Below are 14452 nucleotides of genomic sequence, written 5' to 3'. Positions count from 1 at the left end.
AAAACCCACCCCATTATTTTCTCCATTCTCCAAAGACCCTGTGTTTCCTGAACTTTCTTATTTCTTTGTGAGTCCCGCACTCCTTTCAGTCACTGGATTCATAATTTCTATGTTATCCTTTTTCACTTCACTCTTGCCACTGTCCCCACATCCAATCAGTTTTCAAAGGGTTTTCTCTCACCAAAATGTCTCCCACATTTTTCCCGTTCTCTTCATTTACTCAGCCACCACTGTAGTTAAGAGCACTGTCACTTCTTATCTAGTGTATTGCAATATTATTTCAAATGATATCCTTGTCCCATCTCCTCTCTTCAATATGTCCTTCATAGATCTGTCAGATTAGTTTTCCCAAAATACTAAATTGAGCAAGTCATTCTTGTACTCATTACACCCAGAAGACTCACTAATCCTCAGAAAATCAAATGTAAAGTCCTCTGGTTTTTAAGTCCTTTCTGAGAGATGACCCAGTCTTTATTCCCAACTAATCCTCTCTGTCTCAGCTGAAACATGTTTAACCCAACTGACCTCCTTGTATCTTTATGCCTGTTCAAAGCGCTGAAATCAGACTGTTTTCACTTTTATCTTTGAATCACTTTTACTCGTACAGTGATTTACTGACATTATGTCTTTAGTAAATTTTTTTTTGTGATTAGGCATTTAGTGATCATTTAGTGTATAAACCATAAGAGACATTGGAATGATCATTGTACTCCCAAATATAGCCTTAAATTGTGTGCAATGCTCAACTTCATTTTTTTGTCATTCCTGAATTTTACCATTAAAGAAGTAGTTTCGTTGGTCAGGCTCTTCTTTTTTGACACTTAGTTGAGTTCATGTACTGGAAAGAGTGTTTTGACAGAATGTTAGGATGAAAAGATATGAATTTTGGAACTGGTTGCATCATAAAGAAAATTAGTCATGAGTGAGTATGGTGATGATTGGGGAAGGAACTGAAAGTTCACTGGGTAGCAAGTGAACAGTATCAAGTATCTGGGCTCCTGAAGAGTAGAAAAGAGGGGGTTCTAAAGCTTAGTAAAGAATTTAATGAAGTAGAAGCTTACCTAAAGCAGTCTTCACATTCTTTTTAATTTTTGCCCAACTTGGTTTTGATTTTCATAAAATTTCAGATAAAAGTTGTCACACTCTGCTTGTGCTAACATGGTTTGTAATATTTCTGCAAATTTAAAATGGGTTTTGTCACAATTATTTCTAATCTTGTGCACAAAGTCACTGATTTATCTATAGTTTGGTTACAAAAAAGTGGAAATTTATACTTTTAATTCTCTTCACTTCAATCCATTGCTTGAGATAAGACTATCTTTTCTCTATTCAGGCACTTACAAGGTTAATTATAGATGAATTAAGTGTTCAAAAGTGAGGGATAGTCATATATACAATATTAAATGTATAGTTAACAAAAATTTTTCATTTCCTTTCTTCTGATTTCTTTTCCTAGTTGTATCTCACCACATTCTTAGTCATTATAGGATACTAAAGTGGCAATGACTGATGTCTTCTTTGCTATGCTTACCACTTTTCTACTTATCTGTAGCATTTCAAGTGGTTTTAGGGAATCAAGTTTCTTAGTATCTGCTTCAGTTCTTTCTCTGAAGTTGATGTATTTGCTGTATTTTCAGATCATTTTATTTTCCTTCTGAGATTCAAGCTCTCTAAATTTGCTGGGATTCTCTGAGGATGATAGAACTATAGATCTCCTGAGTTTTTGTGTAGTTATTCTGTGTAAAGTGACCCACAGTCCTTGAGATTCTCAAATCCCAGAACCTATAGTCAGCTTGTTTCCATGGCCCTTGGAAATTAGGGGACACGAGAACTTTTTGATACCTAGATCCCATGGCTCATCTTGATAACACCTTTAACATCCCAGTAATTATTGGATCATATTTAAAATTATTATTTTTTGACTCAGAAAATGTTTTACATGCCCCAAAATAATATAAATTAATATTCTGCTGCTTGCCCAAACAAAAAAAAACCCATAATAAAAGATATTCCTCTGCAGCTCTTATAAAAAGCAACATACCTCACAACAATCATTATCTTTCATAATTTTCCACTTGTTATAAAAAGAAGTCTCATTAAAAAATTTGCACAAATTTTGTCGTACTGTTTTTATGCCCAACACATTTCCTGACATGTAATTGACCTTTATTGAGGTGTAAAAATGTTTGATGGAAGTTTTCACTTCAGAGAGAGGGAGAGAGAGAGGCAGAATATGTGTCTTAATACTTAAAGTCTATCCATTGCTATCACGTCATGTCTCTGTGCTAGGTTCCTGATCATTACCCTTAATTCATCGTTGCTTTTTTCTTTTTTATGTAATTTTTGCTGTTTGTACCTCCTTTGGTCTCCACTTAAATGCTCTTTACAATTCTTGTGCCCTACCTTGACAAAGAATTAGAAACTCAGTATTTGGCTGGGAAGATGAACAAACTGTGTAAAAAAATTCAGACTATAGAATCTTACTTTGGTGACAATAAAGATTAAAACACACAACCAGAAGACAACAAAGTCAAATCTCCTACATCAAAAATTCCAAGAAACATATGAATTGGCCACAGGCCATTGAAGTGCTCGAAAAGGGTTTTGAAAATCAAGTAAGAGAAGTAGAGGAAAAATTGGGAAGAGAAATAGTGTGATGCAAGAAAATAATGAAAAATGCATCAACAGCTTGCTGAAGGAGACCTCCCCAAAATACAGAAGAAAACACTTTAAAAAATAGACTAACCCAAATGGCAAAAGAGATTCAAAAAGTCAAGAAGGAAAACGATGTCTTAAAAAGCAGAATTGCCCAAATGGAAAAGGAGGTCCAAAATCTCCCTGCAGAAAATAGTCCTTTAAAAATTAGAATTAGGAGCAGATGGAAGCTAATGACTTTATGAAAAATCAAGAAACTATAAAACAGAGGCAAAAGAATGAAAAAACAGAAAACTGTGAAATATCTCGTTATAAAAACGCTGACCTAGAAAATAGATCCAGGAGGGAAAAATTTGAAAGCTATTTAAGTGTTTGAAAGCCAAGATCATAAAAAGGGCCAGACATCATCTTTCAAGAAATTATCAAGGAAAACTGCCCTGATGTTCGAGAACCAGAGGGTAAAAAAGAGATTGTAAGAATTCAATTTAAGTAGAATTGTCATTTTTATTATATTGACTTGGTCTGCCCATGAGTAATTGATATCTTTCCAACTATTTCGATCTGACTTTATTTGCATGAAAAGTGTTTTGTAATTATGTTTTTAATAGTTCCTGGATTTATCTTGGCAGGTATTATATATTATTAGCAGTTATTTTAAATGACATTTTTCTTTCTAGCTTTTGTTGCTGGATTTTGTTGGTAATATGTAGAAATTGTAATGATTTATGTAAGTTTATTTTATATCCTGCAACTTTACTAAAGTTGCTAACTATTTCAACTAGTTTTTTAATTGGTTCTCAAAGTACACCGTGATATCATTTGCAAAGTGATAGTTTTTTCCTTGTTGCCTATTCTGATTCCTTCTTTTTCTTGTCTGATTGTTATAGCTAGCATTTCTAGTATGATATTCGATAGTACTGATGATGTAGATATCCTTACTTCACTCTTGATCTTAATGGGAAGGCTTCTGGCTTGTTCCCTTTATAGATAATCCTTGCTGATGGTTGTAGAGAGATATTACTTATCATACTAAGGAAAGCTCCATTGAATCCAATGCTTTCTGCTATTTTTTTAAAAATAGGAGTTGTTATTTGGACAAAATCTTTTTTTTTTGTATCAATTGAGTTAATCGTATGATTTTGTTTGCTTTGTTATTGACATGGTCAGTTTTGCTGATAGTTTTCCTAATGCTGTAGCACCCCTACATTCATGGTATAAATATCATGTGATCACAGTCTATGATATTTGTGATATATTAATTTAATCTCCTTGCTAGTATTTCTTTTAAATTTTGCCTAGATATTCTTTATGGAAATTGATCTTTAGTTTTCCTTCTCTACTTTGCTCTCCTTGGTTTAGGTATCCACGTAATATTGTATCATAAAAGGAATTTGGTAAAATTCCCTTTTTGCCTATTTTCCCTAATAGTTTTTGTAGTATTGGAATTAATCATTCCTTAAATGTTTGTCAGAATTCACTTGTGAATCCATTTGGAACTCGGTATTTTTCTTAGGGAGCTCATTGATCTCTTGTTCAATTTCTTTTTCTAAGAAGATATCATTTAAATACTGCATCTCCTCTTCTGTTAATTTGGGCAATTTATATATTGTTTTTAAATATTCATCCATTTCACCTAAATTGTCAGATTTATTAACATACAATTGGGCAAGATAAATCCTAATAATTGCTTTAATCTCTTCTTCGTGGGTGTTGAATTCACTGTTTTCAGTTTTGATACTGGTACTTTGGATTTCTTCTTTAATAAAAATCAAATTAACTTATGCTTTATCTATAAACCAATTTATTAGTTCAATTTTTTTTTCTAACTTTCAATTTCATTTACCTCTCTCTTGATTTTCACGATTTCCAGTTTGATGTTTCATTGGAGATTTTTAATTTGCTTTTTTCTAGATTTAAAAACAAATTACATATTTTATTGATTGATTTATTGATCTATTTATTGATTTTCTCTTTCTCTACTTTATTTGTTTCTCTACATTTACAGATAAACATTTTCCCCCAAGTACTGCTTTCGTTGCATTCCATAAATTTTTGTATGTAGTCTCATTATTGGCATTACCTTTAATAAAATTGTTTATAGGATTTGTTCTTTGACCTATTCATTTTGTAGGATTAGATTATTTAATTTCTAATTAATTTTTAATCTATATTTTCATGGCTCTCTACTGAAATCTTTTCTTGTATTATGAACTTAAAGTGATACATTTAGTAGTCTGCTTTTCTGCATTCAGTTGGGAGGTTTTTATGTTTCAATATATGATCAATTGCTGTGAAGTTTCTATGTACCACAGAAAAAATATACTCCTTTTGCTTTACATTCATTTTTCTCTGGAGGTCTTCAATATATCCAACTTTTCTGAAATTCTATTAATCTCCTTAACTTCTCTCTTGTTTATTTTATTGTCAGATTTTCCTAGGTCAGATAGGGGAAAGTTGAAGTCCCCCACTAGAAGTTTTAATATCTGTTTCTTTATTTAACTCATTTAACTTTTTTCCTTAAGAATTTGAATTCCTTGGGATTGCAAACAATACTGCTTCTCAGAGTACCCCCTCCCTTGGGACCTGAAGAGAAACTTCCTCTTGGAACTTACACTTCCCCTTGACTGAAAATGTTTCTCTATGACTCAGAAGTAGATGTGGGCAGTGAGATTACCAAATATAATTTGGTCCTACATCCAGTACTAGCACAGGGGTAACCTGTAATCTCTTTTTGATCAGTTTCCAGGTCCTCTTGCCATCTTTGGTTTCAGCTCCTGAAGTTGTTGCATTTTTGTCATCCCCACCTAGTCCCACAAATGGTGTTTTTATACATGTGTGCTACAGGTCAACCTCTCCCTCTGTGTCACAAATCTATGTTTTCAACTTCCTGTTTTGTTTTGGACTGGAAGAATGTCTAACTCTCACCTTTTGTTAACTCCGCAACTTCAGAATTCAATTTGAACATTATTTTAAAGTTGTCTAGAGGAGTATGAGCATTTATACTTCAGAAATAAAAGAAAAACAAAACACTACAAACCAGGGTTTGATTTATTATGTTGTTGATTGTCCAGATTTAATAAAATAATAAAGAAACCATTGATGCAGATTAAATTTAAATTTAAAAATGTGTCTGGCATATATTTTTTTTCCTGTGGTTAGCCAGTTGCTGAATATTTATTAACACATACTTGCCTAAATGAAGATCTGCTCATACCACTCTGTTGCTCATTAAATTTTCACGTCTCCCTATTGCCTCTAGGAAAAAAAATTGGTTTTTAAAGTCTTTCACAACTTTTACCCAATCTATATTTCCAGCATTGTTGTACATTACTTTGCCTCCCACAGTATAACTCACCTACATTGGCCTTTCTTCTCTTTGAATATGACACTTCCATCTCTTTGCCTTTGAACTGGTCATTCCCCTTGCCTGGAATTTATTTCATCTTTATCTCTACCTTGTAGAATCCCTTTCTACATATGTACATGTACATTATATGTAAGTATGTATGTGTATATATGATTATATAAGCAGCAAGCATATATATGAGTATACATGCTAATAACATTTTATGAGTATATATACAAGTACATACATATAGGATTACATATGCAATAAGCATATCGATATCTTTATATCTCCATATACATACACACACAGCACTCATATAATGTATATATATATATATATATATATATATATATATATATATATAGTGTGTGTGTGTGTGTGTGTGTGTGTGTGTGTGTGTGTGTGTGTGTGTATGCTTTACTGGTTACTTCTCTTGCTTGGGTGTAGCTCCTTTGGAATTGGGTTTGTTCCATTCTTTGTATTTTTGCCCTCAGTGCCAGGTATACAGGAGGTACTTAATAAATGTTTGTGACTATTTAATATAGTGTTTTAAATCTCACAAATGTATTATTTCATTTGAGTCTTCTGTAGCACAGATACATTAGGGATTATCTCCATTTAATGGAAGAAAAAATTAAGGCTCAGAGAAGTTACATGTAGGAACACATGAGAAGCTGGAAACACGCATACATCATTTAGAAATAAGAAAGACTATTAGAGTGATAAAGCAATACAATGGGCTCCCTAGGGCGGGAGTGGAATCTTGATCCCTGGAGACCTTCAAGAAGAGAATAGACAATCCCATGTTCAGGATGTTAGAAATTTATTTGCCTGAGTATAGGGAACTTGACTAAATGGTATTCCAAGACTGCTCCTAATTGTTGAAGTCTGTAATTTTTTACAGGGTCCACTATAAACCAGGGCAGTTCTGAGTGCTACAGCTCGCTATTTCTCCATCTCTAAGAAGGACAGACGAAATCAATAGAAATCAATTGTATTGTGAGGAACTCAGATTAACTATAAGGAAAAAATACTGATGCAGTCTTTGAGATTGGAATAAATAGTATAGGAAATTTGTGTCTCCCACCACTCTGACTGTGGGCAAAAGGTAGCAGCATCTTGTATAGCAGTAGGAAGAAAGGCCTTCAGAAACAGGGAGATGCCATGGCATTCTGTCTGGGGCTGTTTTTTTAGCTTATGTGATAAGCTCAACTTAAGAGTCAGCATCAACTGCTCCAATAAAGCCTTTCATGATGTGAACCTATAGATGTGTCTGTTTAGTCACCCTTTACTAAAATTGAATTTTCTTTTTATTATAAACTTTATTATCAGGAAATGCAAGCATTGCAATACACAAAGAAAAAGACATGGAACACTGTAAACTTTTCTTACATGCTTTTTAAAAATGTATTAAATTTAACAACATTGTTTTCTTTGTGTCTCCTCTTCTGATATCCATCTCAAATGATGGAAATGATGATGATAGCTGCCTTGTATATAGAATTTGAAGTTTGCAAACCTTGAAAACCTTTTTTATTTTCCAGAAAATCTTCATAAAAAGAAAAGTGACAGTCTTCTGAATAGGTGAGTCTTTATCCTTAATCAATTTGTGCTATTTTATTCATTATTTCAAGTACTGTTAAGTGCCAGAAGTGATAATAGTAGAGATAATTGTTGTTTAAATTTGTAGGCTTTTTATTATTTACAAAATTATTTATACTGATTATCTCTTTTGATCTGCCTAGTAATTCTGTAAATACTTTTTATTAAGCATATGTGATCTCTCTTACAGAAATGATAACTGAGACTCAGAGAAGAGGTAGCGTAATATGGAATAAATAACCTCAGTTTCTTTTCTTCCTTAAGGGTTTTAGGGCCCAACCTTAAAATCATTTAAAATATATTTTCTATGGAAGTAATGCAAATTCTCCATTTATTATTTAAAATGTAGAAATTAAAAAAAATTCAAACTGAAATGATCAATAATCTAAGTGTTAACTAGACCCAACACTATAAAAACTTCTGTATTTTCTAATGTGCACAAGTTGTGTGAGATAAATCTATCAGAATCTAGAAAATGTAGTTGTAGTGATGATTTCCATAATTTTATCATGCTTTTGCTTCATTAAACCTCTGAGTAATTTTTATGTTCATTAAAAAAAGTAAGGATACGAGACTTCGACTCACTTCTCTAATCTAGGTCCAGTCATTGTAAGTAGTATACTACTGAGTAGTCCCACTGGTCAAAAAATTAGCTTAACTTGTAAAGGTTCTTTGAAAATTTTAAACATTTTAATAGGTCATATAATGATCTGGAAGGGATTTATAAGATCAATTCATACTCTGCAACCCCATTTTACAGATAAGGAAACTGAAAACAAGAGAAGTCAAATATTCCCTCTAAAATTACATAGCTAATGACTGGGCTAGGATGAAGACCTGAATTTCCTGTTCCCAGTTAAGGAATTTTATACAATCATTGATTCAGTCATTTAAAACCTATTTATAGATTACTTATGCGGCAAGGTGGTATTCACATTCATCCATATTTAATGCTTCAAACTCCCTAGCTCTTTCACTCAATAACCTTTAAACCCCAGTCTTGTTCCCAGGCCTTTCTTGTCCTAACTCTAAGTGTTGGCTCATATAGATCCTCTCTCTCACTCTTCAAAACCTAATTCAAGGTTTAAGTTTAAGTTTCAGCTCTTCCTTAAGCCCTTTACTCTAAATATCCCCTGCACACACCAATCTCTTCCTCCACTGAATATTTTTGGCAGCATTGTGAAGTAGAAGGCACTTGAATAAAAAAAAAAAATTAACAACCCCACCTCCGAATACACGGATTTGTTGTGTGAATTTGGAAAGGTCAATGAATGTCTATGAACTTCAATTTCCTCATCTGTAAAATGGAAATAATTTCCTCAAAAGATTATTGTAAAAAATCAGAATAGATAAAATATTTTATAACCATAATTTACTATGTAAATGTATTTTGTTACAGTATTTATTTAGGTGCTTAATTATCTTGTTTTCCCTTTTCGGATAACTTTGTCTATGAGTGTGTTGTCTGCTCAAATATGTCTTAGAGAAGAGATAAATTCCTTGGTTCACCCTTTCCTCGTACACCTCCATTACACCTATAACATTGCTATGCATAGAGAATGCCCTCATGATACGCTTAATAAATAAATGTGGGAGATAAAAAGATGATATTAAATATGGGCTCTAAGGTGACATTTTGAAGAGGACATCCTATGATCTAGAATAAAATAAGAAGTATTAAAGTACTTATTTGAATGACTTGAGATGAATCAAATGAAAGAGAGAGTGAATCAAGCTCGTTATTCTTTTGACTTCTTTTCAAGAGCAGTCTTTATTGGGATGAAGAACCAGTCAATGGAAATAGAATTTATACTGGTAGGAATCTCCAGCCTCCCAGAACTACGCCTTTTTTTGTTAGTGTCCTTCCTGTGTATCTATGTAACTGCTCTGGTGGGAAACTCTCTCATTTTCTTCACCATCTATGCTAGTCAACAGCTTCACACACCCATGTACTTCCTTCTGGGCAACTTGTCTGTCATTGATCTCTTATGTATGTCTACAATAATGCCCAAGATGTTAGCCAACCTTTTTTCTCAGGAGGTTGCTATTTCATTTGCAGGCTGCATGGCTCAGATGTATATGTTCACATGGGCCTTAGTGTCAGAGCTTCTCCTCTTGGCCGTCATGGCATTTGACCGCTATGCTGCCATCTGTCATCCCCTCCATTACCCAATGGTCATGAGTAGTCATGTCTGCAGTGGAATGGCTGGAAGCATCTGGGCCATTGGTATAAGCAACTCAGCAGTCCATACCAGCTTGGCAGTCCCCTTGTCCTTCTGCAAATCCCTTATTATTGACCATTTCTTCTGTGAGCTGCCACCTGTACTGAAACTGTCATGCTCTGACACCCATCTCAATGAAGCTCTAGCTTTCTGTGCTGATGCGATATTTGGGGTGGGGAGTTGTTCCCTTATCTTGGTTTCATATGGATGTATTATTAGGACAATTCTGAGGATTCGCTCCTCTGAAGGCAAGAAGAAAGCCTTTTCCACTTGCTCTTCTCACCTTACTGTGGTCTCCCTCTATTATTCCACTGTAATTTATACCTACATCCGCCCAACCTCCAACCTCTCTTTGGAAAGGGACAAAATCATCACTGTCCTCTACTCTGTCATCATCCCTGTGTTCAACCCAATTATTTATTCCTTCAGGAACAGAGAAGTGAAAGGGGCTTTGCAGAAACTGTTGGGATAGATTTCACTCTTTTCCCCAGGCAGAACTTTATCATTTAGTCTAAAAAATCATCCATCTTAGCTCTGACTTAAAATTTTGTCTGATTTTAAAATTATATCAGTTAGGTATACTTTTGTGACATGTTTTTCTTATCAGTGAAGGGCTTTTCACATATATAGATAGATATATATTTGCTATGATGAGGAATCAGTGCTACTAGCCATGTATTTGCTATTGGTAATCTGTATAACATGTCTTAGAATCCAAAGGAAATATCAGGTAAGCTACAAGCCATGTTGAGAACAGGAGCATTCTTTTTGACTCCCATTCCTTGTTTAGGAAGTGGTGATTAAATATTTGAACAGTGAACATTCAGTTAAATATTGAACATGATGGATTGCATATTTGTTTTATTATTTTACATTATTGTGTCTAGCACCATCTGGAAGATGCATGGTATCATGTAGCTAGTAGCTGTATCATGTTATGTACCTTGTCCTAGGTCCTATTATTTAGTAGTAATAAAAATTATTGATTTAAATATTGATTCATTTAGCTAGCCAGAACAAAGAGGATAGGCTCTGACTTCTTCTCATAATATAAGATCATAATATGTGTTATCTATTGACATAACATGCAGCCTGAGCAGAGGAACCCTCTGAGAACTGACCAAATATCAATGAGACATATGGTCTAGATAAAGCAAAGCTGTTCTTATGGACACTTTTTCTATTCAGAATATAATAGAGTTGATTAACAAAGCAGAATTGGTTTCTCAATTTCATGCAATCCCAAATGATGTGGAGTTTTTCCAGTCAGAGAAGCCTGCTGAAAACATCAGAGTTAAGAATCTTGGAGCCTGGATGTGACTGTATGTGTGGAGGGACTTGAATATCCCTATATTTTCATCCCCACCCTCTATTACATGATTAAATCCTTCTCGTCAGTGAGCCCATTTTTCCCATTTCCTCTCCTCACACCCCCAATCCCCAACAGTGATGATAAGCTACTTGCTAAAGGCCACATAGCTAGTCTTTGTCAGAGATAGGACATGAACTGAGGTCTTTCTGATTTCAAGGTCAATGTTCTGTTACGACATACTACCACTAGTTGCTTTAGCTAATGAGTTAGAAATCAGTCAAATGAACAGTTTAGTTCAGCCAGTATATTAGGCTAGTAGGACTCTGTTGTAGCTGAGCAGAGAGTGATCTTTCAAAAAAGATGGAATTAAGGGAGCACATTTTTGACTAGAGAAAATGAAAATTCACAACAGGTTTAGGAAAGCATTGTGGCTAGTAAGTCCTTATATTTGTATGATGTCTTGTAATTACAAAGGATCTTCACATATATTAAATCATTTGATCCATACAGCAACTCAGTGAGATTGCTAGGAAAAAATATTAATCCCTATTTTTAGGAGAGGATATGAAAATGCAGTAAATTCCAGGGACTTTCCATGATGTTACACATAGTAACTGACAAATATACAACTAAAATCTCACTAGTTCTGATTCTAAGTCCAGGGCTCTTTCTTTTATTTCAGCTAAAGCTCTACTCATCAGCAATTTGGGGACAGTTTTAAAAATGTAACTTTGTGAATAGTGTAAAGAAAGAATGTGACAATCCTGAGAACTGATAAAAATTTTGGAAATGAGATGCAGTTTGGAACAATTGATAGAGAGTTAACCTTGGATTGAGGAAAACCTTGGTTTAAATCCTGTTTCAGGTATTTATTAGTTGTATGACTTTTGGCAAGCCACTTAAGCTCTTTTTGCCCCACTTTCCTAATATGGTGATTTGACTAGATAGTGATGTCACACACAAATAGAAATGATTCCCTGTAGTAATGAGTTGATTTGGAAAACTACAAATTAAACATTCTCTTTGTTGTGTTATATTTTTGTTTTATTAAAATTTCTCAATTATATTTTTATCTGATTATGGCTTGCACTTAGGAGTTTTGTTACAGATGGTAAGTGGGACACTTCTGGACTAGGATAATATCCAAGTCCTTTTCATTTCAAAATCAATGATCCTAGGACACAATGAAAAAGGTAAACTGGATAAGAAATGTTGTTAGTATACCTTTACCACTCTCCATAGAGAGGTTTCAATGACCCTCTGACCCTAAGTTTTGAGTGTTTTGTCAGGAATCTCTGGGATCATGAAATTATAATTCACCAAACATCCAAGCTTCATGAGAATATTCCTATCATTGCTCTAATTCCATAAACTCACCAAACAGTTTTTAAAAGTTTAGTTCAATTAAAGAGTTAGATATCCTCCCTGGAAAGATTATCTGTCTGTCTATCTGTCTTCTGGTTTGTGAATAATATTTCTCACGCAAAGTAGAAAAAATAACCTTTTGGCTTAATTCAGACTGTTATAAAGTTTCCTTTTTAAAAAATTAATTTATGGAGTAAAAAAAGTGTTTCCATAACATAGTATAATAAAAAGATAATTCCATATGAAAATGCAAATCTATTACGTACAATTTTCTATTCCTTTTAAATACGTAGTAAAATTATCATGTAATTTTTTTCTCCCCACCACCCTAGAAATGGCTACCACTAGATACAAATAGATGTATATATATATTTATATAGATATAGATATACACATATGTATTTATTTATATATGTAAAAATATGGTGTACGTCTACTTATCAGTTCTTTCTCTGTTGTTAGGCAATGTCTTTCTTCATATGTCCTTCATTTTTAATTTATATATTTATAATAGTCAGAATGACAATCACTCAAAATCATCCTTCAAACAAAATAAAGTCTAATGTCACTGCCACTCAGAAAGATAGGTAGTCCATGAGAGGGGAAAGCATGAAGCTTGATGCTACTCTACTTAATTGTTGGTCTGAGCGTACATTTCACATGAATAAATATGTCAATTTCATCATGTTGCAGTCTTGGATACCATGACTCATAGCAGAAATCTGTAAAACCCTAAACAAGACCCACAGCTAGACTACTGTGGGAAAGATGGAGTGCTATTCCATAAGCATTGGTAGGCAGAATGTAGAGGCTAAGATATCGGTGACCATGGGTACTTGGATTCACGTATAATTACTACTAATAATTATAGTAATAGCTAGTAATAATGATAGTAATGCTAGCTAACATTTACATAGTTCCTAAAGTTTTCTAAAATGCATTTTACACATTGTTTCATTTGATCTTTACATAGTGCTGTAAGTTGGGTACTATTGTTATTCCCATTTTACAGATGAAGAAACAGGGTGAGAGAGGAAAAGTCTAAGGTCACATAAGTAATAACTATCTCAGTCAGGGTACAAATTTAGGTCTTCCAGATTCCAACTTTAGCACGCTAATCCTCTACTAAGTTAGTGATGAAAGGCAGTTAGTTTTGATGTAAATATGGACATCTTGTTTGTTATTACTTGGATTGAGGCCTCCCGCTAGACTTGCTCCCTCTATTGTTAGACAGTAATAAGGTATTATAGCTAGTAATTATCCTAAATTAAAAACAACAGGTATTAGAGAGAAGTAAATATAAGTCATTTCAGAGATGTTCTAAGCTGTCCTCCTCTCGTTGCAGATAGAGATTTACTATAACTGACAATCCCTAGTCTTGCACAATTGAACCCAATCAAAATGCAATATATGTATATATTTTTAACTTCCCAGTGATGTTAATAGCCGTCCATTGGAGAGTTCTGCGTTCAGTTGGGTGGTTTGCAGGTGTCCTTATGAGGAGAAGTAATGCATAAATATTGTACTGTGTATGGGTCTCAGAGAATCGGTGCTTTTTTTCATTCAGTTTCATGTCTTTTGCCAGGTTGACATTAACTTGGTGTTAAGAGATGTGTGAATTTGTGGACTTAACCAGTTAGAATTCATCTCTGATCCCCCATCCACTGATTGGGAATCTCTTTTTTTTAAAAACTTATTGTATGTCCACAAGGTCTAGTGGAATTAACTCTTCATAGATATAGACATACATACTTTAATACTTTAAAATTTACTTTTAGCAAAAAATCGCTAAGTAAATAAACGGCATATAAGAAGTAGAGAACAATGCATAATAAATGTATAACATACTTTCCAACTGATCATGCATTTGCTTATTTCCTAACCTTTGGAAACCTTCATATATAGAATTGATATTAACTCATCAACCTTTTAGATTCTCTTTCTACA

General features: G+C 33.7%; 1 protein-coding gene across 1 annotated transcript; it reads left to right on the top strand.

The window, feature by feature from the left end:
• The first annotated feature begins 9610 nt into the window (after positions 1-9610).
• On the top strand, positions 9611-10300 carry LOC140516865 (olfactory receptor 13G1-like). The gene has a single exon (XM_072627733.1). It carries the CDS (start codon positions 9611-9613, stop codon positions 10298-10300), a length of 690 nt encoding a protein of 229 aa, XP_072483834.1.
• The last annotated feature ends 4152 nt before the right edge of the window (positions 10301-14452 follow it).

The sequence above is a fragment of the Notamacropus eugenii genome, chromosome Y, assembly GCF_028372415.1.
Source record: "Notamacropus eugenii isolate mMacEug1 chromosome Y, mMacEug1.pri_v2, whole genome shotgun sequence".
Lineage (NCBI taxonomy): Eukaryota > Metazoa > Chordata > Mammalia > Diprotodontia > Macropodidae > Notamacropus > Notamacropus eugenii.
Note: the sequence above shows the minus strand (reverse complement) of the source record. Positions and strands in the feature narration are given on the sequence as shown.